The sequence below is a fragment of the Rattus norvegicus genome, chromosome X (genome assembly GCF_036323735.1).
Source record: "Rattus norvegicus strain BN/NHsdMcwi chromosome X, GRCr8, whole genome shotgun sequence".
Taxonomy (NCBI): domain Eukaryota; kingdom Metazoa; phylum Chordata; class Mammalia; order Rodentia; family Muridae; genus Rattus; species Rattus norvegicus.
The window spans coordinates 32,712,649-32,729,518 of record NC_086039.1 but is presented as its reverse complement, the minus strand read 5'-3'; the positions used below and the strand labels follow the sequence as shown (position 1 = coordinate 32,729,518).

The 16,870-nt window shown below is 36.9% G+C and overlaps 1 protein-coding gene across 4 annotated transcripts in view; it reads right to left on the bottom strand.

The window, feature by feature from the left end:
* Nucleotides 1-16,870, bottom strand: part of Glra2 (glycine receptor, alpha 2) — a 221,347-nt gene that overhangs the window by 143,759 nt on the left and 60,718 nt on the right. For all 4 annotated transcript variants that reach the window (XM_003752039.6, XM_008773152.4, NM_012568.4 and 1 more), the window contains 2 exon segments: nucleotides 3,634-3,716; nucleotides 915-1,052 (listed from right to left, as the gene is read on the bottom strand). In XM_003752039.6, the coding sequence (XP_003752087.1) occupies nucleotides 915-1,052; nucleotides 3,634-3,716 (221 nt within the window).

Genomic DNA, 16,870 nt, shown 5'->3' with positions numbered 1-16,870 from the left:
GAGTGCATAGGAAGGTACTCCAACTTTTAACACTAAAACATATTTATTAAGAAATGGATGTTCTTGCCTCTTTCCACATTTTTCTCTCCTTTATTGACTTTGAGTTAGACCTTGGAAAGTCATTTGGATTATTCCCTACAAAGATATAAGCCTGGGTTGAAGTCTTAGAAGAATACCTTGGAACTGGGTTTTAGTTACTTCATAAGAAGTCACTCTTAGCTGCTGTGGAATGTTTTACTCACAGGGGACCCAAGGCAGTTTGTATTGTCTATCTCTCTACCACCACACTTCATGTTATCACAAGACCAGAGCATTTGAAATAAAAGACATCGGCTTTCCTTGTCACATATAATCTTCCAGGCAACAAGAGAAGCCCACTACCTCAACCGTGCCCACCCCAAAAATCTTTCAGTGCTAAAGATAGCACCTGACTTTAGAGCCAGCTGAATTCTCTCCAGATGATTCTTATTGAGACTGGCATTGCTCTCCAGGACTGCAGAGCACATTCTCTATTTCTGGGTTTCCACAGAACCTGTGTCATTATCACTTTCTTCCACTAAGGCCATGAGTGCAAATTGACCTGAGAAGGCAATGTAAAGAGTGGATACGAAGAACAGCCAAGATTTTATGTTTTCTGCACTACTAGTGAGGTCTTCTACACCTTTCCTTAGACACATTTGACTACTGGCTCTCAGTAAAAGAAGAACAAAAGATTCCTAATTCTTCTCTGTTGGAGGGAGATGATCTGCTGCACTCGCAAGCCTATCTATCCCACGGGATATGGGAACTATACATGTTGAGGGTTCTCTAAGTTCGATTCACTTCATAAATGTGCAACTATTAAGATAATAGGATAGCTGATCTCAAATACAAATGGAGACCTCTTGGTTTTAGCACGTGAAAGAAAACCTTACCAGTGTTGTAATGCTTTGTGCAATAGCCAAGTTCCTTCTCTTCTTTCAAAATAAACTGAGGCAGGGTGAGTCCTTCAGCAACTTGTACTGGACCATCACTTAACCACTCAAATATCAGGTCATTCATGGTGTACCCAACTGGAGGAAACAAGTAGTAACATACAATGTTATCTTTTCTAGGAAACTCTGAAATGTAACAACAAAGATGGGCAAGCAGGGGAATCATAAGAGCTGCTCTAGTCATCATAACTATGTGTCATCAGAAGCAGAGAAACTGAACACAGCAAGTTATTGCTGATTAATTTTTTGTGTGTATAACAAGAGAAAGGAATCTGTAGAATCTTTTATCTCCAGCTTCTTTATTCACTAACTTTCTCTGAAGAACAAACAAGTAAACAAGCACAAAACCCTTTTGAAGATTTTCTTCACTTGAAAGAGCTGTGCCTGTGGCAGTTCAATAAGACAGTCCAATCCATGGTGCTGTCTTAGTATTTCAAATAAAACCACTTCTTTTGAAATGTTTAATGAGAGTGAATTTGCTATAGGCATACCTGCAAGTATTACCATTGCACATTTGGCTTCTTCTGGAGACTTTTGTTAATTACTGAAAGTAAATTCTCAGTCATTTTATCAAGTGTGAAGGGCTAAGGGCAAGTCATTTAAGAGAACCTTGTATGATGTGTGAACCTAGAGGAGCTGGGGGTTGTATCACAGTTGATGCAGCTCTTACTTAATATGGACAGGGTCCTACTTTCAATCCACAGCACCACATAAATAACAAGTGGCCGCATATGCCTGTGGGCCCAGAACTTGAGAAGTGAAGGACAGATGAAGGATGGATGATCAGATGTTCCTGATTATCCTTGATTACAGAGCCATGCTAGGCTGCACGTGACCATATCTCAAAACAAAAACAAACCCCACAAGAAGTTATATATTCTAATGCATTGCTAAATTGACCCACTCATTATTCACACAAAGTAAAACAGGTTCCTTATTTTGTAAAGTCCTATTGTTATATTACTAGAATTAAAGAAATCACAGAAAGCATGGTAGCTAACAGTTCTGTAAACCAAAGTTAGCTCTTTCTCTCCTGGAGTCTGCCCAATTTGGGTCATTATTTGTCAATTTGCCTGCATATGGCTGCATCCCAGAAACAGACAGCTAGTCTTATTTTCACTCATTATTTCTCTGCCCTCCTTGTTTTATGTGTTTTGTTTTGTTTGATACATAAACTATGGAAATCAGACTGATAAGGACAAAGACAATTTCATGAAGATTGGGTTGGCTAATAACTGTAGCATATTTATTAAGTTTATAGATTCTTATTCTTGCTTACTACGCCAATCCTGCCTAGAAATCAATGGCAAATTTATTTGGTGTCTAGCTTCTTTGGAACACCATAAAGGCAAAAATGAAACTGTAGAAAGCATCAAAGTTGAATGTGAATATTGACTGTCCACAGAAGTAATGGATAACCAATCTCTTCCACTGCTAATCTGTGCAAACATATCCTAATTACCTCCAACGAATATGTAAAGCGACAGAACAAATCTACAATTTGAAGCTTTTATGCCTTAGAAGAGTCTCCATTGATATATCTGAGTCCCGCTTAACAGAGAAAATGCAATGGTTGGATGGAGGCTAGGAAGCTATAGGATAGTAGAAGAGACACTCGTTATGTGTAAAAAGTTATTCTCAACCTTCTTCTCAAGAGATAGGAAATATAGAATAAATAAATACATACAACACACAAATAAAAAGTCTCATTTTATCTCTGATAACAAAAAAGATTTGCTATTTTCTGTATTTTTATCAGAAGTTTCAAGGGACATATGTAGTGACTTTAAGTGATCAGAAAGAAGCCTGTCATTATTTCTTTTTTAAAAGGTATCCCATGAGTCTTTTTTACACTTATTATGTTTATAAACCAAGAAGTTAAAATATTTTCTGTCCCCTGCCTCATTAAATCTCCTAAAAATCTCTATGAGTCAGTAGCACTTATGATTATTTTTTGGATTCTGTAAACAGAGAAACTGACAAGAGCAAGCCAGAGGAAATTTCATGTCTCTTAACAGAAAACCCCATTACCTTGAAGGCATGAGTAACTTATGGCTCATGTCAAAGATTTCAGTGGCAGCAGAGTCAGAGGATAAAGGGGACAAAGTAGATGACATTTCCCTATTTCGTTTATCATGTCTTAGTGTATCCATTGCCTGTCTAAGGAAGATGCCAACTCTTATTCCTTGTCAACTTATGCCCTTCAACCTTCTATTCATGTAATGCTGAGGATCAAAGCCAGGGCCTTGAGAAGTTTAGGCAATCACACTTCTGCTGAGCTTCACTCCTAGTGCCTCCCCTCTTTGAATCCACCTATGGTGAAGGGCTTTATTTTTTGTTTCCAAAGCAATCATCCCTTCCTTCCAGTATCCTTTTGGGTACATTGGTCTCTATGAGTAAAAGACAAAAAGAAAATTTTCTGATTATAATGAGTCTTTATAAAGGTGAGGTGGCTAAATCACACTTGGGTGAGTTTTTTTTCTTTTTTGAGAAAGGGAAATTTATTTAACATCTTGAACTAAAAGATTTCCTTGCAGGACTGATAATGAATTTCTCCTATTAAATACCAATTCTCCATTAAGACCTTCGATGTTGGTAAATTGGTTGAGCGAGTCAGTGGTTACAACAAGCAAGTGGTAAATTAATAGTGATGACTTACAACTCTCCAGCTGCATTGTACAGGTCTGGACATCCATTGGAAAGTTCTTCAGGTCCATGGGACAGGATAAAGTCAAGGTGAGTCTTAAAAAAGAATGTGAACTCTACTTTAAAATCTGTGAAATGTAACATTTGAAAGACAAAAAGTCCACTTAACACTAGCAAAATATATTGATTCAAATATTGAAAGTTAAGGTCTCAGGTCAACACTTTGTTTTAATGAAGAGTATCCATTGTTAATTTAACAACATATCTTGCCATTTCATTATAAGCCATTGCTCTCTATTTCCAACTGCCAGATTCTGAGTATTTCTTATCTTCCAGATTCTGACTCCCTATAACAATGATGCTAGTCTCAAGTAAAATGTCATAATCTGAACAATGTGCTCCAACCACAATGATGAACAAAAAGACGTAAAGTTTGGAATATTTTAGAGTTGCATCATTGCAGTGCACACTCACGCGCGCACGCGCACACACACACACACACACACACACACACACATGTTTGTGTGTGACTGTGTATGTATACACACCATAATGAGAAGGAATAAATAATGCTTCTTCTGTCAAATGGGCAGATACTTGGCTTCACAGACTTCTAATTTATCAGTCCAAATGGATGAATTAGCAATTTATGCAGCATTCATTATATGATTTTCGCAGTTATAGAACAAGTAATCTTTGAGTAAAAAAAAAAAAAAAACAAAGGAAAAAAAATTCACGATAGTGGGTTGCTCAGTCTCTGTTTCTCTGCTTCTACTGGAGGCAACTCCAACCTCTTCCCCCATGCAACTTTCCTGAGTTCCAGTCAACTCTACCTAGGCCTTAAATCAGGATATTCAATGAGCTGATGTTTCCTTCTTATCATTTTCCTTTGGATTTCTCATGTGAATGGTGCATACCTCTTGCTTTGAAATTATTTGTACTTTAAAGATTCAAGGAAAGAAATTAGAAATGATAATCAACAGAGCAAGGTTCCCTTCTTGACACTGCCTATAATTATATTGTACCCAGAGCAAGATATTAAAACTTGTTAAACACTAGTTCCTCATTGATGAAGTCAGGAAGTAGGAGATATGACGTTTATTCCTATTTGACTCTAATTCGAGAACTACTTCTAGAACAGCTCCAAGTTTTGTATCTTTATTATTTTTCATATCCAAAGATCTGTATGGCTGCCAGGTAATTACCCCAGTTCCCCTTCCCATTATGCTCCTCCTCAACTCCCCACCTAAATTGTTTCTCTTTATTTCCTATGGTTCGCTTTGTAGTCTATTCAAGCACAAACAAATTGTAGCACACAGTTGAAAGAAAGGAAAGAATTGAGATTTGAAGTGAGAATAGGGATTCCATGTTAATGGTTGTCAAATGCATTAAAATACAGCAGCAAGGAGACAAGTATGTCACAAAGCAACAATTCTGGGAAAATATATTCAGTCTTCGAAACAACTGCACTCTGTGTTAAAAGTAGATATTTCTAACTATGGGAAATATCTGTGATTTTTTTGTTTAGTTTGTTTTTATTACCTATTTATTCTGTGGTGTCTTGTATTGAAAAGTATAGGCTACTTTAAAATATTCATAAAATCCATTATCGGCCAACTCATTTTCAGGAAATGAAAATGTGTCTTTTCAAAGCAAAAGCTGAAAGGTAAAACTAGAAATTTTTATTTTATGCAGTATTTTCTTACTATAATCTCATCAAATCCAGTGCTGTGTCTCATTACCGAATGAATAGGCTGTCTTTCGAAAGGCATCCCTAGAATCCAAGCACCGTGATTCCAAAGGAAACAGTGGATTTGAGTTGTAAACATCTGGCTTAAAATATAACCTTTAGACATAAAAAGTACATATGTATGTATATATATGTATATATATATATACATATATATACATACACACACACACACACAGATTTTCCTGTATGAAGTCTTGTTTTGAAAAAAATGCAGTTTTCTTAGTATTACTATCATGAGCCCTTCAAAGTAAGGACAATGAAGAAAAGCAAAAGCAACATCTCTAGCTAGTGAATAAACAAATAAATAGCTGGTTTTAAAACATGGAGTAATGGTGACACACAAAAAAAATCCATGGTCTTAAAATTAATTTAATTTTCTTTTCTATTTTCAAAAGGACAATATTTTCATCAAACAAAAATAGTCAGGTTCTTCTCTGACCTTTTTCTTATAAATATGGCTATAAACAAGTTTAAACCTTAAGTAGGCAAAAAGAAGTAGTTTTATGTGAGACTTATTGCACAATGCTTTGAATTTAGTAATGTTTTATACATTTCAAAATTGCTGAGAGTAAATTCCAAATGTTCATTATGAATAAATTAGTTAGCTTCATTTAGTTACTCTATATCTTGTTCCTAAGCCCTGACATCACTTTTGCTTCACAATTATATACACACACACACACACACACACACACACACACACACACACACACACACATTTTCAATTTGAAAAGGAAAAACTAGAATGTTTGGCATACAATAATAATCAGATGGTGTAGATAATTACAGTGAGTCAACACCAGAAAATCTGGAAAGATCATTATAATGTTGAAAGCTTTACCTTTGATAAGTTCAAATATAATAATAGAACTGGGTGTAGTTTAAAGACTACACAGTTGCTATTGTGACAACTCAACTTCTTTTGTGATTTGTACAGTCTTTGTCTATGCACCCACTGGAGGCAACTCTGACCTCTTCCCAGTAGAACTTTCCTGAGTTCCAGACAGCTATCAGACAGAAAACACACAGGAGGCACATAAATACTTGCTTGTTCAGTCTTCTTACTCTCACTAAAAGTCTATGGCCTCTGGGAATTTTGTTCGTTTTTTGTACAAAAAGGACCAGGTGCTTCTTTGAATATGTACGTATGTATGTGTTTATGGACAGTAGGGAAATGAATGGTAATGCTTTAAGACGGTAATGCTTTAATGTCCATTAACAGATATCAAAAGGAAGCAGGCAGTCCTTAGTTCATTGGCTTTAGGTAGAATGGTCTTAGTATCTCAGGTTATGGAGAAGGGAATGAATTTGGCATGTTATTAGCAGTGTCTGCTGATGTGTAATCCAAGTTTCAAAATGATTTGGAAGACTACTGGAATTTGAACTAAAGTACTCCGTGAAATCCACCAAATTTATTACATTTTGTTATTTAGACTTTTTTGTTTTTTGTTTTTGTTTTTTTAGAATAAACTTATATAGGGCATTTTCTGAATCGATACAAAATAATATGTAGTTTTTTTATTATTTAAATCACATTTAATCCTTTCCATAAGAATGTGGTGATAGTTATTTTGGGAGGTTCTGGTCAGCAAAGAAAACACAGGGGATTGTTCTTGGATGAAGTGAGTGTTACTAATCTGGATTAAAATGTTTATCACTAAAGTAGATATAAATCTAAAAAGTCATCAAATGGCAATTTTGGGTTCCTGGCATTTTACTCTGTTCAATATATATGCCAAAGGAAAGGGGGTGATAAAAAAGAAACCAATTTTAGTCCTCCAGATGCATGTTAAACCAGACATCATAAATTTGGGACTCTGTAATTCATGCAGGACCAATTAGATTTTACAGTCTCCTCCCATTTGCTTGTCCAACAACATGATTTAAGAAAGAACACAGCTGCTAACCCTCTGTTTGACTATGGTGCTCATTTCGGTCCAAATGTAAAACCTGTCTTAAAAGAAATGTACATATGCAAACGACAAAAATAAAATGTCATCCAGTGAGCTCTCATCTGAGGCAGGATTCAGGGATAGTTTCATGTTTGTGGGGAATTTTTCTCAGTATGTTCAGTCATCTGTGCTGCTAATAAAATTCTGTGTCCCGGTGGGATTGTTAGATCTGACACAAAGGCAGGAGTAATTACTTGAGAGTTTCTCTGCTCTCTGAATAAATGAGCAAGCAAGAGCGTTTTCAAAAATTCGACATGTCCTAGCAAATGGGCCATACAGATGATATAGTTATTATGCCTCCCACTCGGCACTGGTTAGTTTTTAATGTCAACTTGACCCAAGCTAGTGTCATCTGAGATGGAACGATCTCAATAAAAAATGCCTCCATACAATTGACCTGTATGTAAGTCTGTAAGACATTTTCACCAGTAATGATTGACATAAAAAGACTTAGGTTACTGTGGTGGAGGCTGAACAAGCCACGAATCATAAATTAAAAAGCAGCATTCCTTCAAGGCATCTGCATCCATCAGTTCCTATCCTAAGGTTCTTCTTCATATCTCTGGAGGAGGGGCTACAAGCTGTAAACCAAATAAACTCTTTTCCTCCCCAAGTTGCTTTTGTTCACGGTGTTTTATCACAGCAATAGATACACTAAGGTAGCATTATCGCACCACATTCCAGAATATAACCCATTCTCTTTTTTGAGAACATAAGGATTGCCATACTGGAAGTTTTAGAACTGCTAAATTGTTCCTATCAGTATCTTGAAATTTCTAAAACATGCGACAGTTTGGTATTTGATTGATTTTACAGGATACATTGAGAGTTAAGCAAGATTGTCATCCTGAGCCATCTAGAACGTAAAAGTGGAAGTCTCCTAGGGACAAGTTAAAAGTCAAAAGTGCATCATTAGGAGCTAGGGCGGTAGTTTACAGATAAAGAATAATTTTTCTTCCAGAGGATCAGACTTTGATTTCCTGCCTCCAGATGTCAGCTCACAACTCAAAATTTACATAGGCAAAACATTAACACACATAAAATAAAATAAATTAATCCCACTCAAAGTATTTCATTAATAAGGCTCACACACTGAGAAAGGGAGTGAAAAAGTAAGAGGGAATTGTAGATTAAAACATTCTGCTAACTTGATTATCTTTAGCTTTTTCAGTTTTACTCTTTGGTGGATATGAGCATCATCTGCAAGGCATTTGTGAGAATTCCCATTCTTGGTATTTTTAATGAGAAGTCTAGATAGGGCTGATGGCATCACCTAGGCTACTTTAAGAAACACTTATTCGCACGCATCAGTGGATTTTTGATGCCTCCAGATTCTAATGTTTATAAGTTTATCAGAGGTGATGACCGGTATGCTATTTATCAAGATAGGGAACATGCAAAATGCTATTGGATAACATGAAACATCCATGATAATCTCTTTAATGTGTCTCACTTATTCTACTCAAAATCAGTGACTATATTAAAGACTTTATGAAAAGTTTTTAAAAAAGAAACATTACCTCACACTTCCCAAGGGATGACTTCATGCCAAATAATAAACTTAAACAAACAATGGTTTTGTAAAGTAAAGAAGGGAGAGCTTGTGAGTGAAATCTGAAACTTTTCAGGAGCATTAACTTTATCTTTGGTAAATATCACTTTCTTTTTCACACCAGAGTAAGTCACACAGCTCTACGTAGGCTGCTATGTTATTAGGACAGTTCTATCTATTAGGATAATGAGACAAGAGGGAGATAAGCCAGGTCATCCTAGACAACATGTTGGCAGAGTCTGGGCAACAAAGCCAAGATTAGTTTGCTGTCAACCAACAATATTGTGAGCGCTTAAGAAGACTGGGAGATCTGCTAGGTAAGTGAGCAGTTAGGAAGAGGAGCTGGTATAAGTAAGATTCTACCTGGGCTGGAAGTGAATATAACAAGAGTTTGGCAATATTTGCAGGCCACCCTTATGTCAAACACTTGAAATGAGATACTTTCTGAGCTGTGATCATCGCACCTTTATTCCTAATAGCCAGAAATGGGAAACAACCTAGATGTCCCTCAACCAAATAATTAAAAAAATGTGGTACATTTACAAAATGGAGTATTGCTCAGTTATTAAAAACAATGATATCTTGAAATGTATAGCAATGGATGGAACTATAAAAGATCATCCTGGGTGAGGTAACCCAGACCCAAAAGGACAAGCATGGTGTGTACTCATATGTAAGTGGCTATTAGATGTAAAGTAAAGGATGATGATGCTACTATTCACAGTCCCAGAGAGACTAAGCAACAGAGAGGGTTCAAGAGGTACTCATAGATTTCCCTGAGAAGGGAAAACAGAATAGATTTCTTTTTTGGGTTAACTAGAGGCAAATGTGATGGAAACATCAGATTGGAGATCAGGAAAAAATACTGGGAGAGATGGAATTGGGGGGCATTTGGGGGCAATGTAGAAACCTACTGCAATCGAAATTCCCTGGAATTTAAAAGAGTAAACCTATTGAAGTTTTCTAGTAATAGCATTTTTGCAGGATCCCTAATAATGGGAGTAGGGGTATCTTTGACTCTTTCCTGTCTTTGGGATAATTTTTTTCCTACTGGATCACCTCATCCAGGTTTGGTATGAGGGTTTATGGCTAGTCTTATTATAAGTTGTTAATACCCTGTTTGGTTGATGACCCTGGGAAGCCTACTATTTTGTTTGTTTGTTTTTGAAGGGAAGCAGAGAAAGAGTAAGCCTAAGGGAGACATTTGAATGGGAGGTGTGGAGGGGCAGAAGAAATGTTGGTCAGGATTTAATATATATAAAGAATGAAAATTTAAAAAAAATTTCTTCAATGGAATCACACTTTGGCATGGGACTAGTTAATAACTGAGAATTTATTATCCAACTTTTTTGAGGCAAGGTATCAGTGTGTAATTCTGACTGGACTAGAGCCCGCCATGTAGACCAGGCTAGCCTCAAACTTACAGAGATCTGCCTGCCTCTTCTGCCAAGCACTACAATTAAAGGCCTTCACATCACACCCGGTATTCTTCAACTTTAAAGAAGCTTTATTCAATTATTCATTTAAAGAACCGTATTTTCCCTGACCTAGACAATCATTTTGATAACATAAAACTTCTAAAATGAATGACATTATGGATCTACCTTTGGGACACACTCTATACTTCATCTGGTCACCTGATCTCCTGATTCATGGACAAGTACAAATTTGTCTCTATCTGACAAGTCTCTTCACATAAAAACTGAGCAACTTGTTAGGAGTTAAGAGTTCTAGAATAATCTCAATTTGCCCTTGCTCAAATCCTACCATTCTTGGCAACTACATTGAAATCAATCAATAAACTTTTAATTACAGGTTCCAATGGTTATTAAAACACAATTCTAGGTTTCAAGTACTAGTACAAGTACTTGAAAGTACTAGGTTTACAAGTACAAGTACTGTCTAAATCAGTGTAAATCAGCTGAAAGATTCCTAGGTCTTCTTCCCACATTTCCAAGGGAAGACTTTGATACTGAAAGGATGTGTTCAGTTAGATACACCTAAAGTAATAAGGACAACAACCCAGGGCATAGAATAGTGTGGCTGGGCAGCCGAGGCACATCATGCAGTTTGGTCCTAGGATGCAAAACTGCATTCTCTTCTCAATTGATTCCAAATAAGCAAGCCCAGTGTGTTCTTTCTTCCTTTTGAACTTGGGATATGGAGGAAACTAATGGTAACATTGTCTAGATCATCTGCTGTTCTATTCCTTTTCCTGCTTAAAGTCTCACTGAGTAGGACGGTCTATGTTTACCAAACATTAAAAAAGCATCATAGGAAATACCCATCTGCATTGAGCAAAACCAGCTAGGAAGGACAAAAATATAATAACTCTTCCCATCTGTGTGTGGTCTTTTCAGAAAATGTGCACACATATGGTTAGCTCATGTTAATTAAGTCCAAATCTGGACTGGATTCCACTTGGAGAGGAATAGATATATCTGCAGCTAAAACTTCCAAATGCTTTCATATTTTCTGAATAAAAATGTTGTGAAGGTGTGGAGGAAGGAGAGGGATAAACTGAACACTAGGAAAAAAGAGCTCCAGCCAGCAGATTTAAATTAATTTCAAAGTCATCTCATGTCTAGTGTTTAATTATACACTCAAGCATTTCTGAAGATAAAGTATTACTAGCCTGTACTTAAAACAATAGGAAATGACTTGACCCTTGTCATGTGGTGTCTAATGTTACAGCAACGGTGAGGTGAAGAGAGAGAGAGAGAAAAAAGAACTAGTTAGCAATGATCTTAACATTTTGTTAGGGATCATATTACTTTGGACAAAATAGAGCACAACACAAGTGACAGCATTCTGGGAAATGCAGACATGGTTTTGAGCAAACCAAAGTAACTTTATACCGACTGACATATGGGAACATAATTGTGTATATGCTAACATATCACAGCATTAAGATTTTTAGTCTGGTAACTACAGGAGGCTTGCTAACTGCTCTTATGGCAGCAAAGATCAGTGAGAATATGGATTTGGGGGCAGATGGTAAGATGATTTCCTTTTTATTGTAATTTTTTGAGACAGGGTTTCACTACAAGCCTGAGCTAACTGTGTAGACTAATCAGGTCTTGAAATCAGAGATGTACCTGCCTCTTCCTCCTGAGTGTGGGGATTAAAGTCCGATATCACTATACTAGGAACCATGCTTTATGTTTGATGGGACAATAATGTATAGGTACTTTTTCTACATTGAAACACTTGTTCTGCAGGGAGAAGGGATGCCCTTACTACTTAGGAAAGTTGTTAGGCAAATGAAACCCCTCTCTAAGGTTATATAAAGAAAATAAAAATGTCTGAGGGAGAGGAGACTCTTCACCGGAGTGGCCCACAAGTTGAATATGGAACTTCAGTAATGCAGCCTTCATAAATTACTCTCAAAACCTTGAATTGGATTTTCTAGTGATGCAACTCTTTCTGAGAACCAATGTTCCTGGAAGTAGCTCCTTTACTGTAAGCAACCTCAATGAATTCATTGATCTCCCAAGCTACCCTAAAGTAGAATCTTTCTTTGCTCAGGAGTCTGTCATCACTGACAGGTGTGAGGTGAATAGATAGATGGTTGTGCGTCTCTCCCCAGGAAAAGTCACAGGGGAGATAGGAATTTCAAATCACACACCGTCACTAAGTTTACTTTTAACAAAGAGCTAAAATGGGAGATCCAGAACCAGCCTAATTATTATCTGAAAAGAGATGCAATTATCACTTCCATTATTAGGCTTTTGCCTCCCCCAAAGGAGGAAACACAGACCAGGAGAGTATCTTATTTGTACTAAGTGTGGAAAGTGAGTGGAATCTGGATGACCTAGGTACCGAATAGAAAATGAGTATGCACATAAATTAGGGTGGGTGGTAAGAAGAACTGTCTCTCTGCTTTATTTCTTTTATCCTCCATGGGTCATTAAGCATTTAGTATGAATGAGAAACTTAAGGATAACTACAGTTATTAGAAATGCTAAATAGCTTAGTGTCATTTAGTGATATTGGATCTGAATCTATGTCTTCCTTGACCTCAGAATTGACATCAATCTCCATAGTATTTTATCACTGATGGCCTAGCTTACCTTCTACTTTTATATCTTTCATCTGACTGCTCAGCAACCCTAGTGAAAGGAGATGTCATTTTTGTTGTTGTTCTTTGAAGTAACTCAGTTATAAACGGCTTTGCTCCAGGAGCACGGAAACTCACATAATTATCTATGTTAATTATTTGTCTTTCAATTACGGTCCAGTGATCACTGTCACACCTTTTATAGTACAGATGTTTGTTTGTAGTTTTAAGTGCTTCAAACAAGGTGAAACTTGTAGAGAGATTGTCAAGCTTTGAAACGTACAAAAGTTCCCCCTATAAAAAATGGAGTGTCTTTCTTCTACAGTAGTGATTCTCTACTTGCGGGTCAAAACCGCCTTGGCAAACTTGATCTCCAAAAATATTTACATTATGATTTATAACAAGAGAAAAATACAATTATTAGTAGCAGTGGAAATAATTTTATGCTTGGGGATCACAACAACATGAGGAACTATATTAAAGGAATATTGATAATCATGGCTCTAGTATATAGTCTGGGAGAATGTATTAAAATAATTTACATGTCTCAAAAGATCTACAGTACATTTATACATGTTTCTTTGGAGCTCGATGTTGTATCAGAATTCTGTGAAAAGCAGCAGAAGTCCTTGTCAACAAAAGTCAGCTTCACCAGAACCTCTGGCTTTTATTTTTGGCTTCCTGGCATAAGAAAACCTAGGTGATAAGTATAATAGACTGGCCTTTAAACTCTTTTGGTTTAATCCTGTATTGTGATCAAATTTGCCTACATATCTAGCCAATTGTTGAACCAGTCCATCATCACTGTATGTGCCTTAGCTTTCCAAAAATGCCCTATGGTTTCTCCTGCATATAGTAGTTAAGGCTAAAATGGTTGAGATTGTTATTGTTAAATTGCCCTGTATTTATAATAGTTAAGACTATCTTTGAAAATTATAAAACCACCTCTTAAACCACAGAAATTTCAATCTTCACTGTTCTGCTTCCAAATCAGATTTCTCATTTTAGGAGTTGGATGTTGACATTGGGAGAGAACAGTTTCGAGATCTAAAAGCAGTTTGAAGTAGGTACCTTGAAATGAAGAATTTCTTCTTGTCCTCAAGCTGTACAGAATATGAGAGAACATATTAATTCACCAAGAAGTAGTTTGGTGGCTTGAGGAGAAATGTGTCATAGTGCTAGTGGATTGGGTCTGCTCTGCTCTCCTGCTTTTTTTTCTCTCCTGCTTAAGTCCCATTTTGGAGAGTCAAAATGATGATCTGATTGATGAGGGTGGGGAGAGCTGTTTTGTGATCTTAGAGGACAGATTAAATAACAGAAAGAAGTGTGGCTCTCAAGTTGTCCCAAGATACTTTCTTGTTATTCGGTTTCTACAGACTGATGAATGTTAATGCAGCTATTCACTTCCAAATGCAGGTAAATCTTTCTACTGCTAGTCCAGTCAGATGAAGTCAGAGGCCAGCAGTTATTCATCTTCCATATATTTTGCTGAACACTTTCTTATCCTTCAAGTGTGCATTCAAAGGCCCTAACCGGGTTTCACAGGAGACAATCCATTGTATATTTGCATTTGTGATCTCAACTTGGAATTCAACAGAGCTTTTCAGAAATTATAAGAATTGGCTATGCATATAACACACTTTCAGTTCCTTCATAATTCTATCCCCAGCTGCTCCATTTTTTGAAAGCCCTTCTCCAAAACTACCCTCTTGGTACCACTTAGTTCAGCTCCTACTCAATATACCAGTATACTACAAACCAACTCTTCCCGCCCTCAAAACCCTACTTATCACTAAGAAGAATGGAATCATGTGGTTTTCAAGGCACTTTATAGCACTTCCTTGATTAACTGCTTAATTCTGGTGTGGGTGCTTATGTTATAGCCATTAATTTCCCCATTAAGTCAAGCCACAAAACTAATGGATATTTGGAGACATAATTACAAAATGAGGATATAGGCTTGTAAGATATAAAGACAAGCATAGTTTAGGCATGCATATAGAGAAAAGATCACAGCTTTTCAAACCTAACAAATTTGGGTTTCTGGGGCTCATCAAAGCTGAGTAAAATACCATAGCATCATCATGCTAACATTTAGGTAAGCCTCATTTTAGTGTGCATTTTATTTTCAGTACTGGCATCTAAATAAAGAATATTCTTTTATCTTTCTTATTTAAAAACATCATTCTGTACAGTCAGCATCCTTTGAAGCTCTTGCATCAGACCGCAGTATGAGTCAAGAATGGGAGGCAATGTGGGAAAAATTGGCCTTTTATGTATGGATAGAATTGGTCATCAGACAGGATTGTTTAGGGGGCACAGTTGGGTGTCTGTCTAGAAATCTACACTCTACCTACTCCCAGTGGTATTTGTAATGTATCTGTAGAGGAACAAGGAATGTCAGGCCCCATAGATTTTTCTATTACAACTCAAGCACTATGGAGAAGGTAGGAGACTGAATCATCAACTCCTATAACTGGGAACTGAACCAAAAAGGATTTACAGACACCTTTACCCCCAGTGCCATAAAAAGGTAGGTTGCAGTTCATGCAAAGGTTGCAGATGAGGCAAGCAGAAATTTTGGAATTATGTGATGTTTCATGCAGAAACAATTCTACAGTTATTGATGGCTTGAGAGACTGTGTCAGTTGGTTTTAACTGTCAACTTGCCACAAATTTTAAAATAACTTGAGCATGGAGCATCAATCAAAGAATTGTATTAACTCAACGTGTTAATTGACATGGGAAGAATAACACTGGACATGTCGATGGCCACTTCTGGTAGTATCCCAGATAAAAAGGACACAACAGAATGAAGATTATTTAATCTTTGTTCATGTGGCCTTTCCTCTTGCCACCGAGTTAATTGCCCTCTGCTGTTGCTGCTGATCCTTCACTGATGTTAGAAAAGGCTTTTCTGGGCTTCTAACATAAACAGAGGACCTGTGCCTCTTCAGGAACCATCTAAGCCTTTGGCACCAGATTGAGATTGCTAAGGCATCCAGTTCCCCTGGAAGGAGGAATGAATATATATATATATATATATATATATATATATATATATATATATATATATATATATAATCTCCCAACTTCTATATCTCTCTGGTATTAGACAGTCATTGCTGGATAACTCTGATGGTGGAGGTACTCAGCCTCAAGGACCAAACTATAACTCAGTTCTCAGCCTTTCCAGAGGGAGTCAGAGTCAGAGAACCAGGCAGAAAGTGGCATTCCTCCATGATTTTTTTTCGGAGCTGGGGACCGAACCCAGGGCCTTTTGCTTGCTAGGCAAGCACTCTACCACTGAGCTAAATCCCCAACCCCTCCTCCATGATTCTTAACTAGAGTTCCTGCCCCGATTCTCTCGTTGATTGATTGTGATATGAAAACCAAGCGCCAAGCAAACCCTTTCCTATGCAAGTCATTTTAGGTCATAGTTTCTTACCACAGCAATGAAATGAAACTAGGTCATGGGGACTCTCAGAAGTGATCTAATTTAAAGAAAAAAAACAACTATGGATAATGAGACAGCAGGCATTTGATGCAAACTTATCTTCTACTAAAATGTTTACCTTTTACCTTTTTCAATTATTTGGCCCATCACATCTTATGATGCCCTGACCTTTGCTACCATTTTAATAGTAAACTCAACAAAAATTGGAATGGTAGTATAGGTTACACAAAGGCACACCTAATTCCTATGGATTTGTGCATTGTTAAGTAATAGCAACTTAGAATCTGACTCTCTCTAAAGAGAATGCACAAAGCAAGATATATGCCCTTCTTCATACTTTGACCATGGATAATTAATTTGGCAAGTCAGCAAAAATACTTTGAAAATGTGGGGTGTAATAAAACATATTGGGAAAGTTGTGATGGCTAACTTTTTAGTCCACTTGATATAGCCTAGAACTGCCTGAGAAGATTCTT